The following is a 20,512-nucleotide window of genomic DNA, read 5'->3' on the forward strand; positions in this document are numbered from 1 at the left end:
TGTCTATATCTTGAGTATATCAAGAAAAATAAAGGTGAAAGCATTCTTGAAAAAAAAAGAAACATGTTTATTACTATAACACAAAGTTATATTTAAAAATTTTAATAACTGTATTTCAATATAATCAGCATCCTTTGTAATTCTATGCGTTTTATTTTATGGATTTAAAAACATTATTCTGAGAAGGTGTCCATAGGCTTAATGAGACTGACAAAGGTTAAGAACCTATGTTTTTGTTCCATTTACAGTGCTTGAAAAATTGTGGGCGAAATAAAAATTAAAGAATAATCAACTAAATACTTTTTATTTTAATTTAATTTAATTAATTAATTTATTTTGTCTGCATTGGGTCTTCGCTGTGGTGCACGGGCTTTCTCTAGTTGTGGCTAGTGGGGGCTACTCTTCGTTGTGGTGTGTGGGCTTCTCATTGCATTGGCTTCTCTTGTTGCGGGGCATGGGCTGTAGGTGCACGAGCTTCAGTAGTTGTGGCACGTGGGCTCAGTAGTTGTGGCACACGGGCTTGGTTGCTCCACGGTGTGTGGGATCTTACCAGACCAGGGATTGAACCCGTGTGCTCTGCGTTGGCAGGCAGATTCTTAACCACTGTGCCACCAGGGAAGTCCAACTAAATACTTTTTAACTACAATGTTTCTCTACACTTTTGATGATATTCATATATTATTACCATGTTTTTATAGTGAGCAATTCTTGTTCTTTAAAGTGTACTTTGTGGAAAGGGAACCAAAGATAGTAAAATTAGTTTAAGTTCAGTTTAAGATATATTAATGACATCATCCCATACATTTTTCATGTCATAGACATGAACTTATAAAATTTAAAATTCCTGCTACCTCTTCAGAACCTGTCTACTAATCTAGAGCAGTTGTGAGGAATATCAATCTGAATTACTCATAAAAATATGAGTAATGGAATATTTTTAAAGAAATGCAGTTTGGTTATTTTTTCAGGTTGACTAATAATTTGTCCCCAGAAGGTACTGGCCAATTGCTAATGACTAGGTAAAAATAATTTGAATTAGTATAATTATTGTTGATCATTAAAATAATTATTACAAAACGCTTGAAAACAGATTGTCTCTTTAGCATGTGTCTACTTTGACATCATTTATTTAAAAACATTTACTGAATCCTTTTATGTGAAAAGATACAATCTCAGGACATGAATAACCTGATAGTTTCTTCCATTAAACTTGCCATAGCGTGCAGTGGTTAAGAATCCACCTGCCAATGCAGGGGACATGGGTTCAAGCCCTGGGACGGGAAGATCCCACGTGTCGTGGAGCAACTAAGCCCGTGCGCCACAACTACTGAGCCTGTGTGCCTACAGCCCATGCTCCCTAACAAAGAGAAGCCACCGCAATGGGAAGCCCACGCACCACAACGAAAGAGTAGCCCCCGCTTGCTGCAACTAGAGAAAGCCTGCGTGCAGCAACGAAGACCCAATGCAGTCAAAAATAAATAAATAAATAAATGTATTAAAAAAAAAAGTTGCCATAGCATGTGATGTATCACATTGATTGATTTGTGTATATTGAAGAATCCTTGCATCCCTGGGATAAATCCCACTTGATCATGGTATATGATCCTTTTAATATGTTCTTGGATTCTGTTTGCTAGTATTTTGTTCAGGATTTTTGCATCTGTGTTCATCAGTTATATTGGTCTATAATTTTCTTTTTTTGTGATGTCTTTTTCTGGTTTTGGTATCAGGGTGATGGTGGCTTTATAGAATGACTTTGGGAGTGTTTCTCCCTCTGCAATTTTTTGGAAGAGTTTGAGAAGGATCAGTGTTAGCTCTTCTCTAAATGTTTGATAGAATTCACCTGTGAAGCCATCTGGTCCTGGAATTTTGTTTGTTGGAAGATGTTTAATCACAGTTTCAATTTCATTACTTGTGATAGGTCTGTTTATATATATACATTTTTAAGATATATATATATATATTTTTTTTTAATGCTTTTCTTTTTTTTTTAATTTATTTAATTTATTTTTTTATTTTTTTGGCTGCGTTGGCTCTTTGTTGTTGCATGCGGGCCCTCCCCAGTTGCGGTGAGCGGGGGCCATTCCTCCCTGAGGTGGGTGGGGCCCCCATTACAGTGGCCTCCCCTGTTGTGTGCTCCACACAACAGCACGTGGGCCTCAGTAGTTGTGTCACGCAGGCTCAGTAGTTGTGGCGCACAGGCCTAGCCACTCCGCGACGTGTGGGATCTTCCCGGACCAGGGCTCAAACCTGTGTCCCCTGCATTAGCAGGAGGACTCTTAACTACTGCGCCACCAGGGAAGCCCTGTTTATATTTTCTAATTCTTCCTGGTTCAGTCTTGGAAAACTGTACCTTTCCGAGAATTTGTCCATTTCTTCATGGTTGTCCATTTTATTGGCATATAGTTGTTTGTAGTAGTCTCTTATAATCCTTTGTATTTCTGCAGTGTCAGTTGTGATTTCTTCTTTTTCATTTCTAATTTTATTGATTTGCATCCTCTCCCTTTTTTTTCTTGAAGATTCTGGCTAAGGGTTTATCAATTTTGTTTATCTTCTCAAAGAAGCAGCTTTTAGTTGTATTGATCTTTGCTACTGTTTTCTTCGTTTCTATTTCATTTGTTTATTCTCTGATCTTTATGATTTCTTTCCTTCTACTGACTTTGGGTTTTCTTTGTTCTTCTTTCTCTAGTTGTTTTAAGTGTAGGGTTAGATAGTTTATTTGAGATTTTTCTTGTTTCTTGAGGTGAGATTGAATTGCTATAAACTTCCCTGTTAGAACTGCTTTTGCTGCATCCCATAGATTTTGGGTCATTGTGTTTTCATTGTTATTTCTTTCTATGTATTTTTTTATTTCTTCTTTGATTCCTTCAGTGATCTCTTGGTTATGTAGTAGTGCACTGTTTGGCCTCCATGTATTTGTGTTTTTTACAGTTTTTTTCCTGTAATTGATTTCCAATCTCATAGCGTTGTGGTCAGAAAAGATGCTTGATACAACTTCAATTTTCTTAAATTTTCCGAGGCTTGATTTGTGACACAAGATGTGATCTATACTGGAGAATGTTCCATGTGCACTTGAGAAGAAAGTGTATTCTGCCACTTTGGGTGGAATGTTCTATAAATACCAGTTAAATCTATCTGGTCTATTGTGTCATTTAAAGCTTGTGTTTCCTTATTTATTTTCTGTTTGGATGATCTGTCCATTGGTGTAAGTGGGTCCCCTACTATTATTGTGTTACTGTCGATTTCTCCTTTCATGGTTGTTAGCATTTGCCTTATGTATTGAGGTGCTCCTATGTTGGGTGCATAAACATTTATAATTGTTATATCTTCTTCTTGGATTGATCCCTTGATCATTATGTAGTGTCCCTCCTTATCCATTGTAACAGTCTTTATTTTAAAGTTTCTTTTATCTGATACGAGTATTGCTACTCAGCTTTCTTTTGATTTCCATTTGCATGGAATATCTTTTTCCATCCCTTCACTTTCAGTCTGTATGTGTCCCTAGGTCTGAAGTGGGTCTCTTGTAGACAGCATATATATGGGTCTTGTTTTTGTATCCATTCAGCCAGTCTGTGTCTTTTGGTTGGGGCATTTAATCCATTTACAGTCAAGGTTATTATCGATATGTATGTTCCTATTACCATTTTCTTAGTTGTTTTGGGTTTGTTTTTGTGGGTCTTTTTCATCTCTTGTGTTTCCAGACTAGAGAAGTTTCTTTAGCATTTGTGGTAAAGCTCGTTTGGTGGTGCTGAATTCTCTTAGTTTTTGCTTGTCTGAAAAACTTTTGATTTCTCCATCGAATCTGAATGAGATCCTTGCTGGGTAGAGTAATCTTGGTTGTAGGTTTTTCTCTTTCATCACTTTAAGTATATCCTGCCACTCCCTTCTGATCTGCAGAGTTTCTGCTGAAATATCAGCTGATAACGTTATGGAGATTCCTTTGTATGTTACTTTTTGTTTTATCCTTGCTGCTTTTAATATTTTTTCTTTGAATTTAATTTTTATTAGTTTGATTAATATGTGTCTTGGTGTGTTTTTCCTAGGGTTTATCCTGTATGGGATTCTCTGTGCTTCCTGGACTTGGGTAACTATTTCCTTTCCCAGGTTAGGGAAGTTTTCACCTATAATCTCTTGAAATATTTTTCAGACCCTTTCTTTTTCTCTTCTTCTTCTGGGACCCCTATAATTCGAATGTTGGTGCGTTTAGTGTTGTCCCAGAGGTCTCTGAGATTGTCTTTAATTCTTTTCATTATTTTTTCTTTATTCTGCTCCTCAGCAGTTATTTCCACCATTTTGTCTTCCAGCTCACTTATTCATTCTTCTGCCTCAGTTATTCTGTTATTGATTCCTTCTAGTGTATTTTCATTTCAGTTATTGTGTTGTTCATCTCAGTTTGTTTGTTCTTTAGTTCTTCTAGATGTTTGTTAAACATTTCTTGTATTTTCTCAATCTGTGCCTCCATTTTATTTCTGAGATTGTGGGTCATCTTTACTATCATTACTCTGAATTGTTTTTCAGGTAGATTGCCTATTACCTCTTCATTTATTTGGTCTTGTAGGTTTTTACCTTACTCCTTCATCTGTAACATATTTTTTTTCCATCTCATTTTTCTTTCTTTCTTTCTTTTTTCTTTTATGAGTGGGATTGTGTTCCTCTCTTCCTGGTTGTTTGGCCTGAGGCTTCCAACACTGGAGTTTGTAAGCTGTTGGGAAGAGCTGGGTCTTGGTGCAGAGATGAGGACCTCCTTGAGACCTCACTCTGATGAATAGTCCCTGGGATCTGAAGTTCTCTGTTAGTCCAGTGTTTTGGACACAGAGCTCCCACCACAGGAGCTTCGGCCCCACCCCCAGCTCATGAACCAAGATCCTGCAAGCTGTGTGGGGCAGCAAAAAAAAAAAAGAGAATGATACCAAAGTAAAAAATAAAATTAGACTAGGAAACTAACAGATATGTTAGAAACAATATAAAAATAAAAATATAGATGAATCAAAAACCAGGAGGTAAAACAGTACCACAACAGTAAAAAAGAGGAGGAGGGGAAAAAAAAAGGGGGGGGAAAGGCTTGGCTGTGGAGGGCAGGGCCTAAGCAAGGGTGAGGTTTGGGTGGTGGGCGGGGCCTATGCTTAGGACCCACAAGGCTGGAAAAGGGGTTAGGGGCTGTGGGGGGGTGGCGCATAGGCTCAACAGGAACAGAAGGGGCCCAGGTGTATCCCCCACCCCTGGTCTCAGAGGGTGGTGGACCTCACCTGGGAGCCCAGAAGGCTTCTTGGGCTCGAGTGGGCGGGGCAAACACCTCCACTCCTCTCCTGCTCCTCCCAGAGGGCCCCTTCTGCCTGCCTCTCCTGATCTCCTCAGCCTCCCTTTCATGCCCCTAGGACCCACGCGGCCTGGAGGAGGCTTTGGAGGGAAGACTGATATCACTGATGAATATAGATGCAAAAATCCTCAACAAAATACTAACAAACAGAATCCAACAACACATTAAAAGGATCATTCACCATGATCAAGTGGGATTTATCCCAGGGATGCAAGGATTCTTCAATATATGTAAATCAGTCAATGTGATACACCACACTAACAAATTAAGGAATAGAAACCATATGATCATCTCAATAGATGCAGAAAAAGCTTTTGACAAAATTCAACATGCATTTATGATAAAAACTCTCCAGAAAATGGGCATAGAGGGAACCTACCTCAACATAATAAAGGCCATATATGACAAACCCACAGCAAGCATCATACTCAATGGTGAAAAACTGAAAGCATTTCCACTAAGATCAGGAACAAGACAAGGATATCAGCTCTCGCCACTCTTATTCAGCATAGTTTTGGAAGTCCTATCCACGGCAATCAGAGAAGAAAAAGAAATAAAAGGAATACAAATTGGAAAAGAAATAAAACTGTCACTGTTTGCAGATGACATGATACTATACATAGAGAATCCTAAAGATGCCACCAGAAAACTACTAGAGCTAATCAATGAATTTGGTAAGGTTTCAGGATATGAAATTAATGCACAGAAATCTCTTGCATTCCTATACACTAATGATGAAAAATCTGAAAGAGAAATTAAGGAAACAATCCCATTTACCATCGCAACAAAAAGAATAAAATACCTAGGAATAAACCCACCTAAGGAAGTGAAAGACTTGTACTCAGAAAACTATAAAACACTGATGAAAGAAATCAAAGATGACATAAACAGATGGAGAAATATACCATGTTCTTGGAATGGAAGAGTCAGTATTGTGAAAATGACTATACTACCCAATGCAATCCCTATCAAACTATGGCATTCTTCACAGAATTCTTTGGTATTCTTCAGATAATTAGAACAAAAAATTTTACAATTCGTATGGAAACACAAAAGACCCCGAATAGCCAAAGCAATCTTGAGAAAGAAAAACGGAATTGGAGGAATCAGGCTCCCCAACTTCAAACTAGACCACAAAGCTACAGTAATCAAGACAGTATGGTACTGGCACAGAAATAGAAATATAGATCAATGGTATAGGTTAGAATGCCCAGAGATAAACCCATGCACATATGGTCACCTAATTTATGACAAAGGAGGCATGAACATACAATGGAGAAAAGACAGCCTCTTCAATAAGTGGTGCTGGGAAACCTGGACGGCTACATGTAAAAGAATGAAATTAGAACACTTCCTAACACCATACACAAAAATAAACTCAAAATGGATTAAAGACCTAAATGTAAAACTGGACACTATAAAACGCTTAGAGGAAAACATAGGAAAAACACTCTTTGACATAAATCACAGCAAGATCTTTTTTGACCCACCTCCTAGAGTAATGGAAATAAAAACAAAAAATAAACAAATGGGACCTCATGAAACTTAAAAGCTTTTGCACAGCAAAGGAAACCATAAACAAGACAAAAGACAACCCTCAGAGTGGGAGAAAATATTTGCACATGAAACAACAGACAAAGGATTAATCTCCAAAATATATAAACAGCTCATTCAGCTCAATATTAAAGAAACAAACACCCCAATCCAAAAATGGGCAGAAGACCTAAATAAACATTTCTCCAAAGAAGACATACAGACGGCCACGAAGCACATGAAAAGATGCTCAACATCACTAATTATTAGAGAAATGCAAATCAAAACTACAATGAGGTATCACCTCACACCAGTTAGAATGGGCATCATCAGAAAATCTACAAACAACAAATGCTGGAGAGGGTGTGGAGAAAAGGGAACCCTCTTGCACTGTTGGTGGGAATGTAAATTGATACAGCCACTATGGAGAACAATATGGAGGTTCCTTAAAAAACTAAAAATAGAATTACCATATGACCCAGCAATCCCACTACTGGGCATATACCCAGAGAAAACCGTAATTCAAAAAGACACATGCACCCGAATGTTCATTGCAGCACTATTTACAATAGCCAGGTCATGGAAGCAACCTAAATGCCCATCAACAGACGAATGGATAAAGAAGATGTGGTACATATATACAATGGAATATTACTCAGCCATAAAAAGGAATGAAATTGAGTCATTTGTTGAGACGTGGATGGATCTAGAGACTGTCATACAGAGTGAAGTAAGTCAGAAAGAGAAAAACAAATATCGTATATTAACGCATGTATGTGGAACCTAGAAAAATGGTACAGATGAGCCGGTTTGCAGGGCAGAAGTTGAGACACAGATGTAGAGAACAGACATATGGACACCAAGGGGGGAAAACTGCGGTGGGGTGGGGATGGTGGTGTGCTGAATTGGGCGATTGGGATTGACATGTATACACTGATGTGTATGAAATTGATGACTAATAAGAACCTGCAGTATAAAAAAACAAACAAACAAAACAACTAAACTTTCATTGGGTTATTTGTATGGAAATATGTTAATATAAATGTTTCAGACATTACATGAAATTTCTAAAAATCTTATATGTTCTGGTATAATGTTATAAGTCATAATCCTAGTTATTACTTTAAAATGTATATCTCAGAAATAACTAATTTCCTTGTCAACTGCATTATTATGAACTTTCATCAAATCTTTAACCGTGGTCATTTTTAAGTCTTTTGCCATTTACAGACAGTTCTGGGTGTACTCTGATGCTTTTGCAAATATGTTCCTATAAAAGGGTTTCATCTTCAAGAAATTCAAGGAAAAGACTCTGACAAGTACAGGTTTCTGGTAACTGACTGTACTGCTGAACTGAATGAATAAGCATTTTCAGAACTCTAATGAAAAACTGATGAAGTCATAAAAGTGCTAACAAAAGATCAAGATAAAAAAAATATTAATTACATGGGACTGAGTGAACTGATGAGGATGAGTATAATTTTTGTGACTTTCTGTTTGAATTAAAAAAAAAATCCCACAAGGACTCAGAGGCAAAGAATATACAAAACAATTTTCACTGCAAAGTAAAGGAGCTGTTACAGTGGAGGATTACTGGACTGAATGTCAATATTATGACATAGTATGAGTGTGTTTCTTGTTTAGTAATTGCAATCATTGTTCCTTTTGTTGTGGTCATCCATGTACAATGCTTGGTGTCAGTCTATTTATCTCTTGTAAAAATAAAATACAGTGTGTGTGTGTGAAAAAAAAAAAAAAGAAATTAGAACACTTCCTAACACCATACACAAAAATAAACTCAAAATGGATTAAAGACCTAAATGTAAGACTGGACACTATAAAACTCTTAGAGGAAAACATAGGAAAAACACTCTTTGACATAAATCACAGCAAGATCTTTTTTGACCCACCTCCTAGAGTAATGGAAATAAAAACAAAAAATAAACAAATGGGACCTCATGAAACTTAAAAGCTTTTGCACAGCAAAGGAAACCATAAACAAGACAAAAGACAACCCTCAGAGTGGGAGAAAATAATTGCAAATGAAGCAACAGACAAAGGATTAATCTCCAAAATATACAAACAGCTCATGGAGCTCAATATCAAAAAAACAAACAATCCAATTAAAAAATGGGTGGAAGACGTAAATAGACATTTCTCCAAGGAAGACATACAGATGGCCAAGAGGCACATGAAAAGATGCTCAGCATCACTAATTATTAGAGAAATGCAATTCAAAACTACAATGAGGTATCACCTAACGCTGGTCAGGTGGCCATTATCAAAAAATCTACAAACAATAAATGCTGGAGAGGGTGTGGAGAAAAGGGAACATTCTTGCACTGTTGGTGGGAATGTAAATTGATACAACCACTATGGAGAACAGTATGGAGGTTCCTTAAGAAACTAAAAGTAGAATTACCATATGACCCAGCAATCCCACCACTGGGCATATACCCAGAGAAAACCATAATTCAAAAAGATACATGCACCCCAATGTTCATTGCAGCACTATTTACAGTAGCCAGGACATGGAACCAACCTAAATGTCCATCGACAGATGAATGGATAAAGAGGGTGTGGCACATATATTCAATGGAATATTACTCAGCCATAAAAATAAATGAAATTGAGTTATTTGTAGTGAGGTGGATGGACCTAGAGTCTGTCATACAGAGTGAAGTAAGTCAGAAAGAGAAAAACAAATACCATATGCTAATGCATATATATGGAATATAAAAAAAAATGGTACTGATGAACCTAGTTGCAGGGCAGGAATAAAGATGTAGACATAGATAATGGACTTGAGGACACGGGGTGGGAGGGGGAAGCTGGGGCGAAGTGAGAATAGCATCGACATATATGCACTACCAAATATGAAGTAGTTAGGTAGTGGGAAGAAGCAGCATAGCACAGGGAGATCAGCTCAGTGCTTTGCGATGTCCTAGAGGGGTGGGATAGGGAGGGTGGGAGGCAGGTTCAAGAGAGTGGGAATATGGGGACATATGTATGCATATGACTGATTCATTTTGGTGTACAACAGAAACTAACACAGTATTGTGAAGCAATTATACTCCGTTAAAGATCTATTTAAAAAAAGTTGCCATAGCATATCACCAGCATACTACAATTTAGATTTTCATGATAGATTATAATAGTTACCTAAGAATAAGGAAAGAATGGTATGTGGTTGATCTCGGGTGGCCTCGGCCTGCAACGGCTTGAAGCAGGGTTTTGGTTCCCGGCCAGTGATTGAGGTCGGGTCGCAGCGGTGAGAGCACCGAATCTTAGGCACTGTCAGTGAAAGGCCCGGGCCCTGCGGCTTTGCAGAAAAAGTATTCCCGCAAAGATGGAAAGTGGTGAAACAAGTATTAATTTGGAGAAAAAAGTACAGTACTTGTAGATAGACACACGAGCGGGTGCAGAAAGAGTCGCACCCTGGTGGCAGTTTAAATCACTTATATGTGGCATTTTTTCCAGGTTTCCTTTGGCAAATCATTTTGATTTGCCTGGTTCAAAGTCTGAATTTGGTATAGCTCAGGATTTTCCCATGTGTGCATGCACATCTCTTAGCCAAGATGGATTCTACCGAAGAGGTCTATGGGTAGATTTGGCCACTTGGCATCACTCTCCTTTTGACCTCCAAGGAGGCTTTCTGCGCATGTGTAGTTGGGGAGGTCTCCTGACTTCAGGAATGAGAAATATGTGGTCTCTTATCTTCTATCTGGGCAGGGCCCAGCCTCCTCTCTCAATTGTCCTGTTATTCCCTTGTCAGAGTATCAGTCCACAAGGAAAGAACTCAAACCATTTGCCCCAGGGGCCCATCTGTCTCCTGCCTCATGGTAATGATACAAAGTTGAAAAGACAGTTATTTATTAAGCATCTATATGCCATCGAGGTTCAGCAGGATATCAGGGGACTTAAAAGGACAAATAAAATAAGACAATGACAAGCATGACAGATTATCTCAGGTTGACCAATTTTCATAGTTATATCTATAGTACATTATTAATTTACTTAGCAAACTTTTCCCCAAGATTTGCAAAGTTAAAAAAGTAGATGAATCAAACTATATTTTCTGTTAGTACAGTAAATATACATTGATCATGACACACATTTCTACTGGTTACAGCAGGTAAAAATAAATTGTGAGAAAGTGTTTCTTCTTTCTTGAATTGTTATAAAACAAAGTGGTCCTCTAGATTTCCGGGTAAGAGGGATAACTAGCAATCCCACAGTGATTTCCACTATTTCTTGCCATCCGTATATATCCTTGTTCACCAAAGTTGAGGCCCCAGCTTTAGAAAAAGAAGTAACACAAAATTACAAATGAATATAATCAAATCACATTATCAACTTTTTATCTCTTAGATTGCTTTTCTCCTAAAGAGATTATATATGAAAAGCTGTAAAATAAAGTTGGAACAAAATAATATAATAATTTCCCCAGGGCTTTTAGGCAATTTTCAAAGGATGGTTTGGTAGGTTTTAATGTTATATTAATGAATAGATTTAATACCTAAGGAAAACAATATAAGGTCCATCCTAAACCTTTAAATCCTCCTATTTCTGCAGGGAAAGAGTTTTATTATCCTTTCCAAGACCCCATCTTTAAGTGTTTTTGCATAATAGGATCATAGGTGATGATTTCCTGTCAAACTTCAATTTCTTTAGAGAGTGTCAATTAAGAAAGATTTTTTATAGACCACTATGGAAAAGGCACAGGGCAGGGGATTCTCAAAAAAGAGCAGCTCTCAAACACCTTTTTGACCTGGAAGTGGAGCTGAGATAAGGTAAGACTTGCTCATAGTTAAAGCTGTGAAAAATGGAATATGCTACCTTGGGAGAAGATGAGCTCCCTGGCACTGGAAGTGTTCAATTAGAGATTTACATAACTTGTCAGAGATGTTGCAGGGGGAATTCATGGGTCAGATAAGGGTTAGAGGAGATCAATGGTTCCTCACTTTTTCATTTCATGGACTTTGAGAATTTCAAAAAATTTTGCAGATTGACATAAGGTTACCAGTTTTTAAGTTAGCAAGTACAGACATTAAAAAAAACAAAACCCTTTATTATCACCATCAAATTGTAAAAGAAAGGACATTTTAACACCAAAAACAAAACGTAAGAGGACATAACCTCTAATTTAAGTATAGTCCTTTGAGACAAATAAATTTAGATCTATGAAAGATTTACCAAAATATTCTTTTTTCTCCCTTTTTCACATACTAGTGAAAAAATTGACAAAATTCTGGTAAGAGAAATGACTTGTGAAGTCTTTTATGATTGTGAGATTTTATAATTGTAGGTGTACAAATAATTATGAGGCAGAATTCATATTCTGTATGAATTGTGCTATAACTAGTATACAAATAAAAGCATGAAATACTGTGTTTGTATTTGGAGAGCAGCAGGAAATTTAGTTGAAGGGAAAACTGAACATCTTTAGGGGAGTAGTGTGAAAAGAAGATAGAAAGTTGGTTTGGGGCCATATTGTGCAGAGCTTAGAACAGCAGACTGAGGAACTTGTTTAAGTCCATAGGCAGAGGGAAGCCATTGCAAACTTCTGCTCAGAACTCAAAGGAAGGTTGTGTTTTTGCATGCAGTGGAGAAACTAAGAAATGCTGGACTATTGGAAGAAGACAAGTGGCATAATTTAAAACAACTGTGCTTCAATAGGCCTTAAATGTTCTATGTATCAGCCATTCACTGGACTCTTCCGGTCTTATTTCTCTCTCTCTTGTACCATTTAACACAGTTGTCTACTCTCACCTCACTTCTCTCTTGGCTTTAAGACACTACTGTGTCCTGATTTTCTCTTCTCTCTCTGGTCACTCTTTCTTAAACTCTCTTATGGGCTCCTTCTTTATTTTTTTTTGGCCGCACCAAGCGTCTTACGGGATTGACCAGCAATTGAACCAGGGCCCTCAGCAGTGAAAGCGCCAAGTCCTAACCACTGGACCTCCAGGGAATTCCCTGGGCTCCTTTTTTGATTCCTTTCATTTATTGCCACTCCCCTGCTCAAAATCCTTTAATGCCTCACCAACACCTTGAGAAAAAAATCCAAACTCCGCTGTCACCTCTCATCAATGGATGCAGTGCTTTTTTAGTATCCGGTTTGATAAGCAAAAGCGATAATGAATTCTGGCTAAGCTATTATTATTAATAGCAATAGCCACCACTTATTGAGCACTTACTCTGTGCTAAGCAGCTTAACATATATTATCTCATTTAATCATCATCCTGTGAGGTAGGTATTATCTTCTTTTTACTAAAGAGAAAAACTGGCAGAGGTAAAGTGGCTTGCCCAAAGTCACACAGACGGTTAATTGTGAATCAAGGGTTCAAATCTAGGGTTGTTTTATCCCAAAGCCTACTCTAACTTTTATACTATCTTCCTGTGAAAGAGGTAGTATGGGGAATGAAATTCAAACCAGAACATCCAGGATCTTATATAATTAGTATATTGCTATATCTTACTATATAGTTATTTCACTGCCTAAAAACAAGGTAAAAATTTTTAGATAAGCTGAGTTTAGACCTAAGTTCTGGTAATGAAAGTTGAATTGAGGCTCTTAGGAGTAGTAATATGAACTCAGTCAGTGAGAGCTAGGAGTCCCAGATCCCACTCAGTATCTGGACGAGATCAACTGTCCCAAACTTTGTAGATCCCAGACCTCTTTTTTGGCGGAGTACTGCTAACCCTCCTTTTAAAAATACAGCTGATTAAAAATCTCAAGCTAAATAAATATTTGAGGACAAATTCTTGTCTTCAGAACTGTTCAAGGTCAGTTCCAAATGCTCATTCCAGTCCTTACCAAGTTGTTTATTTTTATCAACTCTATAGCCCTTTCACTCAAACTGTTCAATTCTGGGCAAGTTTCTTAACTCTCTTAGTATCAGGAGTTTCCTATTCTGTGTTATGGGGATAAAATGCCTATCTCATAGATAACCTTAAAAATTAAATGAGAAAATGTATTTAAAGTGCTTGCACAGTGTCTGTAGTAAATGCTCAACAAGTAGAGGTAGCTATTTTTGTTCTTATCCAAGTATAAGTCCATCTGATTTGACTCAAGTCCATCCCCTTTAAAAGTATGTAGTGTTTTTCTAGGGTGACCAACAGTTCCACTTTCCCTAGGATTGTCCTGGTTTTAAAAATAAAGTCCTATGGCCTGGGAAACCCCTTACTCAGTGACAAAGCAAGATGGTTTGTCCCCCTACCTTCTCCCTGTATATTATAGACTACTAACTTATTAGATATTCCTTCTAAAATATATGCCAATTTCCTTTGTAATAAATTGCAGCCTTGAACTTCTTAGGCTGTGCCAGACACTATTCTAGGCGTTAGGATTATGGAACTAAACAAGGTAGACAAAGTCTTTTTAAAGCCTATGCATTCTATATGGGAAACATATAATAAACAAAGAAATACATAATATGATATGATATGACATGATAAGTACTATAAAGAAAAATAAAGGGTAAGGGGATACAGAGTGTTGGGAATCCGGGCTACATTTTTTTTTTTTAATTTATTTTATTTTTTGGCCATGCCGTGCGGCTTGCAGGATCTTAGTTCCCCAACCAGTGATCGAACCGGGGCCCAGCAGTGAAAGCGCAGAGTTCTAACCACTGGACCGCTAGGGAAGTCCCAGGGGCTACATTTTAGATGGTGTAGTCAGGGGATGCTTATCTGAGGAAATATTTGAGCAAAGAGCTAAGTAAACTGAAGGTGCAAGTGATACAAAAATCTGGGAAAAGAGCTGGGAATAAGCTTGGTGTGTCTGGGAAACAACAACAAGGCTAGTGTACCTAGATCTCAGTGAGAGAGGGGAAAGCAATTGGAGAGGTGGTTGGAGAGGCAGGCTGAAACCAGATAATGTCCCGCTTTTAACAGACGTGGGTCTTATTCTGAGTGTGAAGGAAAGCTATTAGAGGGTTTGGAGTAGGAGAGTAATAACATCTGCTTTCTGATTTAAAAAAGCTCATTCTGGCTACAGTGTAGAGGATTGACTATAGGCAAATAAGAGGGAAAGTGATTATCAGTTGGGAGATTTACTGCAATAGACAAAGAGAGATGGACAGTGGCTTGAACTAGAGTGGTAACAGTAGAGATATTGAGAAGTGATAAGGTTTGGGATAATTTAATGATGGTAGAAATGACAGGATTTGCTGATGGTTTAGATGTAGGGTATCATATGAAGAAAGAAGAGATGGCTCCAATGTTTTTTGGCCTGGGGTAAGTGCTGTTGGCATTTACTAAGATGGGGAAAATTGGGGCAGTAGCAGGGAGTCAAGAGTTCTATTTTGAACATGTTAAGTTAAAGAGACCTATAGACACACAGCTGGTAGACTGCTGGACGTGGAATCTGGAGCTCAGGGGAGAGATTAGGGCTAAAGATACAAAGATGAGAGTCATCAACACATACCTGGTGTTTAAAACCATGAGACTAAATGAGATTACTTAAGGAGTGAGCCTAGAGAGAGGGGGAACTGAGGCCTGGGGCAGTCTAATATTTATAAGCAAGAAGTAATAAAAGGAACTAAGGAACTCAGGAGACTGAGAAGTAGAGCAGGAAGAAAACCAGGAGAATGTGGTCCCCTGAAAGTCGAATAAAGAGTGTTTCAGAAAGGAGAGACTAATTATATATCAAATGTTAAGAGGACAGGTAAGGTGAGACTTTGAAAACTGTTTAATGAGGCAAGATGGAAGTGAGTGGCAATCTCGGCAAGAGTGATTTCAGTGAAGTGGTGTAATAAATACCTGTTCTGAGTTATAAACCAATATGCACATTCTTAATCTCTTTTTTTTTCCAGTTATTTAATTTTTGGCTGCATTGGGTCTTCGCTGCTGCACGTGGGTTTTCTCTAGCTGCTGAGAGTGGGGGCTACTCTTGTTGTGGTGTGCAGGCTTCTCATTGCGGTGGCTGCTCTTGCTGTGGAGCAGTGGCTCTAGGCACGCGGGCTTCAGTAGTTATGGCACACAGGCTTCAGTAGTTGTGGCTCGCAGGCTCTAGAGCGCAGGCTCAGTAGTTGTGGCGCACGGGCTTAGTGGCTCCGCGGCATGTGGGATCTTCCCGGACCAGGGCTCGAACCCGTGTCCCCTGCATTGGCAGGCTGATTCTTAACCACTGAGCCACCAGGGAAGCCCTCTTAATCTCTTTATAGAGAAATCTCTAAGGAAAACCACTAGGCTACAACATTTTTCTTTTTACATCTTTTTTTCAGCCTTCGATTCCATGGAGAAGAGGCAGTATGTATGAATTTAATATAAATTCCTATAATGTTTAGTATAAAACGTTTACCCTAACTCTACTTTAAGATCAGGCTCAGGCTTCCCTGGTGGCACAGTGGTTAAGAATCCACCTGCCAGACTCTGGGAGGGCTCATGCCAAGGAGTACTTCCCAGAACTTCTGCTGCCAGTGTCCTCGTCCCTGCAGTGAGCCACAGCCACCCCCTGCCTCTGCAGGAGAACCTCCAACACTAGTAGGCTACAGGGCGAGCAGAAGCAAGAAGAACTACAATCCTGCAGCCTGTGGAACAAAAACCACATTCACAGAAAGATAGACAAGATGAAAAGGCAGAGGGCTATGTACCAGACAAAGGAACAAGATAAAACCCCAGAAAAACAACTAAATGAAGTGGAGATAGGCAACCTTCCAGAAAAAGAATTCAGAATAATGATAGTGAAGATGATCCAGGACCTCAGAAAAAGAATGGAGGCAAAGATATAGAAGATGCAAGAAATGTTTAACAAAGATCTAGAAGAATTAAAGAACAAACAAACAGAGATGAACAACACAATAACTGAAATGAAAACTACACTAGAAGGAATCAATAGCAGAATAACTGAGGCAGAAGAACGGATAAGTGACCTGGAAGACAGAATGGTGGAATTCACTGCTGTGGAACAGACTAAAGAAAAAAGAATGAAAAGAAATGAAGACAGCCTAAGAGACCTCTGGAACAACATTAAACCCAACAACATTCACATTATAGGGGTCCCAGAAGGAGAAGAGAGAGAGAAAGGACCCAAGAAAATATTTGAAGAGATTATAGTCGAAAACTTCCCTAACATGGGAAAGGAAATAGCCACCCAAGTCCAGGAAGCGCAGCAAGTCCCATACAGGATAAACCCAAGGAGAAACATGCCGAGACACATAGAAATCAAATTGGCAAAAATTAAAGACAAAGAAAAATTATTGAAAGCAGCAAGGGAAAAATGACAAATAACATACAAGGGAACTCCCATAAGGCTAACAGCTGATTTCTCAGCAGAAACACTACAAGCCAGAAGGGAGTGGCATGACATATTTAAAGTGATGAAAGGGAAGAACCTACAACCAAGATTACTCTACCCGGCAAGGATCTCATTCAGATTCGATGGAGAAATCAAAAGCTTTACAGAGAAGCAAAAGCTGAAAGAATTCAGCGCCACCAAACCAGCTCTACGACAAATGCTAAAGGAACTTCTCTAAGTGGGAAACACAAGAGAAGAAAAGGACCTACAAAAACAAACCCAAAACAATTAAGAAAATGGTCATAGGAACATACATATCAATAATTACCTTAAACGTGAATGGATTAAATGCCCCAACCAAAAGACACAGACTGGCTGAATGGATACAAAAACAAGACCCATATATATGTTGTCAACAAGAGACCCACTTCAGACCTAGGGACACATACAGACTGAAAGTGAGGGGATGGAAAAAGATATTCCATGCAAATGGAAATCAAAAGAAAGCTGGAGAAGCAATACTCATATCAGATAAAATAGACTTTAAAATAAAGAATGTTACAAGAGACAAGGAAGGACACTACATAATGATCAAGGGAACAATCCAAGAAGAAGACATAACAATGGTAAATATGAATGCACCCAACATAGGAGCACCTCAATACATAAGGCAACTGCTAACAGCTATAAAAGAGGAAATCAACAGTAACACAATAATAGTGGGGGACTTTAACACCTCACTTACACCAATGGACAGATCATCCAAAATGAAAATAAATAAGGAAACACAAGCTTTAAATGACACAATAGACCAGATAGATTTAATTGATATTTATAGGACATTCCATCCAAAAACAACAGATTACACTTTCTTCTCAAGTGCGCATGGAACATTCTCCAGGATAGATCACATCTTGGGTCACAAATCAAGCCTCAGTAAATTTAAGAAAATTGAGATCGTATCAAGCATCTTTTCTGACCACAAGGCTATGAAATTAGAAATGAATTACAGGGGAAAAAACGTAAAAAAGACAAACACATGGAGGCTAAACAATACGTTACTAAATAACCAAGAGATCACTGAAGAAATCAAAGAGGAAATCAAAAAATACCTAGAGACAACTGACAATGAAAACACGACAATCCAAAACCTATGGGATGCAGCAAAAGCAGTTCTAAGAGGAAAATTTACAGCCAAACAAGCCTACCTCAAGAAACAAGAAAAACCTCAAATAAACAATCCAACCTTACACCTAAAGGAACTAGAGAAAGAAGAACAAACAAAACCCAAAGTTAGCAGAAGGAAAGAAATCATAAAGATCAGAGCAGAAATAAATGAAATAGAAACAAAGAAAACAATAGCAAAGATCAATAAAACTAAAAGCTGGTTCTTTGAGAATATAAACAAAATTGATAAACCATTAGCCAGACTCATCAAGAAAAAGAGGGAGAGGACTCAAATCAATAAAATTAGAAATGAAAAAGGAGAAGTTACAACAGACACTGCAGAAATACAAAGCATCCTAAGAGACTACTACAAGCAACTCTATGCCAATAAAATGGACAACCTGGAAGAAATGGACAAATTCTTAGAAAAGTATAACCTTCCAAGACTGAACCAGGAAGAAACAGAAAATATGAACAGACCAATCACAAGTAATGAAATTGAAACTGTGATTAAAAATCTTCCAACAAAGAAAAGTCCAGGACCAGATGGCTTCACAGGTGAATTCTATCAAACATTTAGAGAAAAGCTAACACCCATCCTTCTCAAACTCTTCCAAAAAATTGCAGAGGAAGGCACACTCCCAAACACATTCTATGAGGCCAACATCACCCTGATACCAAAAGCAGACAAAGATACTACAAAAAAAGAAAATTATAGACCATTATCACTGATGAATATAGATGCAAAAATCCTCAACAAAATACTAGCAAACAGAATCCAAAAACACATTAAAAGGATCATACACCATGATCAAGTGGGATTTATCCCAGGATTCAAGGCTTCTTCAATATACGCAAATCAATCAATGTGATACATCATATTAACAAATTGAAGAATAAAAACCATATGATCATATCAATAGATGCAGAAAAAGCTTTTGACAAAATTCAACACCCATTTATGAAAAAAACTCTCCAGAAAGTGGGCATAGAGGAAACCTACCTCAACATAATAAAGGCCATATACAACAAACCCACAGCAAACATCATTCTCAATGGTGAAAAACTGAAAGCATTTCCTCTAAGATCAGGAACAACACAAGGATGTCCACTCTCACCACTATTATTCAACATAGTTTTGGAAGTCCTAGCCACGGCAATCAGAGAAGAAAAAGAAATAAAAGGAATACAAATTGGAAAAGAAGAAGTAAACCTGTCACTGTTTGCAGATGACATGATACTATACATAGAGAATCCTAAAGATGCCACCAGAAAATTACTAGAGCTAATCAATGAATTTGGTAAAGTTGCAGGATACAAAATGAATGCACAGAAATCTCTTGCATTCCTATACACTAATGATGCAAAATCTGAAAGAGAAATTAAGGAAACAATCCCATTTACCATTGCAACAAAAAGAATAAAATACCTAGGAATAAACCTACCTAGGGAGACAAAAGACCTGTATGCAGAAAACTATAAGACACTGATGAAAGAAATTAAAGATGATACCAACAGGTGGAGAGATAGACCATGTTCTTGGATTGGAAGAATCAATATTGTGAAAATGACTATACTACCCAAAGCAATCTACACATTCAGTGCAATCCCTATCAAATTACCGATGGCATTTTTTACGGAACTAGAACAAATAATCTTAAAATTTCTATGGAGACGCAAAAGACCCTGAATAGCCAAAGCAGTCTTGAGGGAAAAAAACGGAGCTGGAGGAATCAGACTCCCTGACTTCAGACTATACTACAAAGCTACAGTAATCAAGACAATATGGTACTGGCAAAAAAGCAGAAACATAGATCAATGGAAAAAGACAGAAAGCCCAGAGATAAACCTACGCACCTATGGTCAACTAATCTATGACAAAGGAGGCAAGGATATACGATGGAGAAAAGACAGTCTCTTCAATAAGTGGTGCTGGGAAAACTGGACAGCTACATGTAAAAGAATGAAATTAGAACACTCCCTAACACCATACACAAAAATAAACTCAAAATGGATTAGATTCCTAAATGTAAGACGGGACACTATAAAACTCTTAGAGGAAAACATAGGAAGAACACTCTTTGACATAAATCACAGCAAGATCTTTTTTGATCCACCTCCTAGAGTAATGGAAATAAAAACAAAAATAAACAAATGGGACCTAATGAAACTTAAAAGCTTTTGCACAGCAAAGGAAACCATAAACAAGACGAAAAGACAACCCTCAGAATGGGAGAAAATATTTGCAAATGAA

At 37.9% G+C, this 20,512-nt stretch overlaps 1 protein-coding gene across 1 annotated transcript in view; it reads right to left on the bottom strand.

Moving 5' to 3' along the window:
• Positions 1–10,749: 10,749 nt before the first annotated feature.
• Positions 10,750–20,512, bottom strand: part of CTSS (cathepsin S) — a 28,490-nt gene continuing 18,727 nt past the window's right edge. Inside the window, exon 8 of the mRNA XM_068538189.1 lies at positions 10,750–11,148. Coding sequence (XP_068394290.1) covers positions 11,049–11,148 — 100 coding nt within the window. The 3' untranslated portion in view covers positions 10,750–11,048. The remainder of the gene's footprint in view (positions 11,149–20,512) is intronic.

Source organism: Eschrichtius robustus, chromosome 3, assembly GCF_028021215.1.
Source record: "Eschrichtius robustus isolate mEscRob2 chromosome 3, mEscRob2.pri, whole genome shotgun sequence".
NCBI classification, from domain to species: Eukaryota; Metazoa; Chordata; class Mammalia; order Artiodactyla; family Eschrichtiidae; genus Eschrichtius; species Eschrichtius robustus.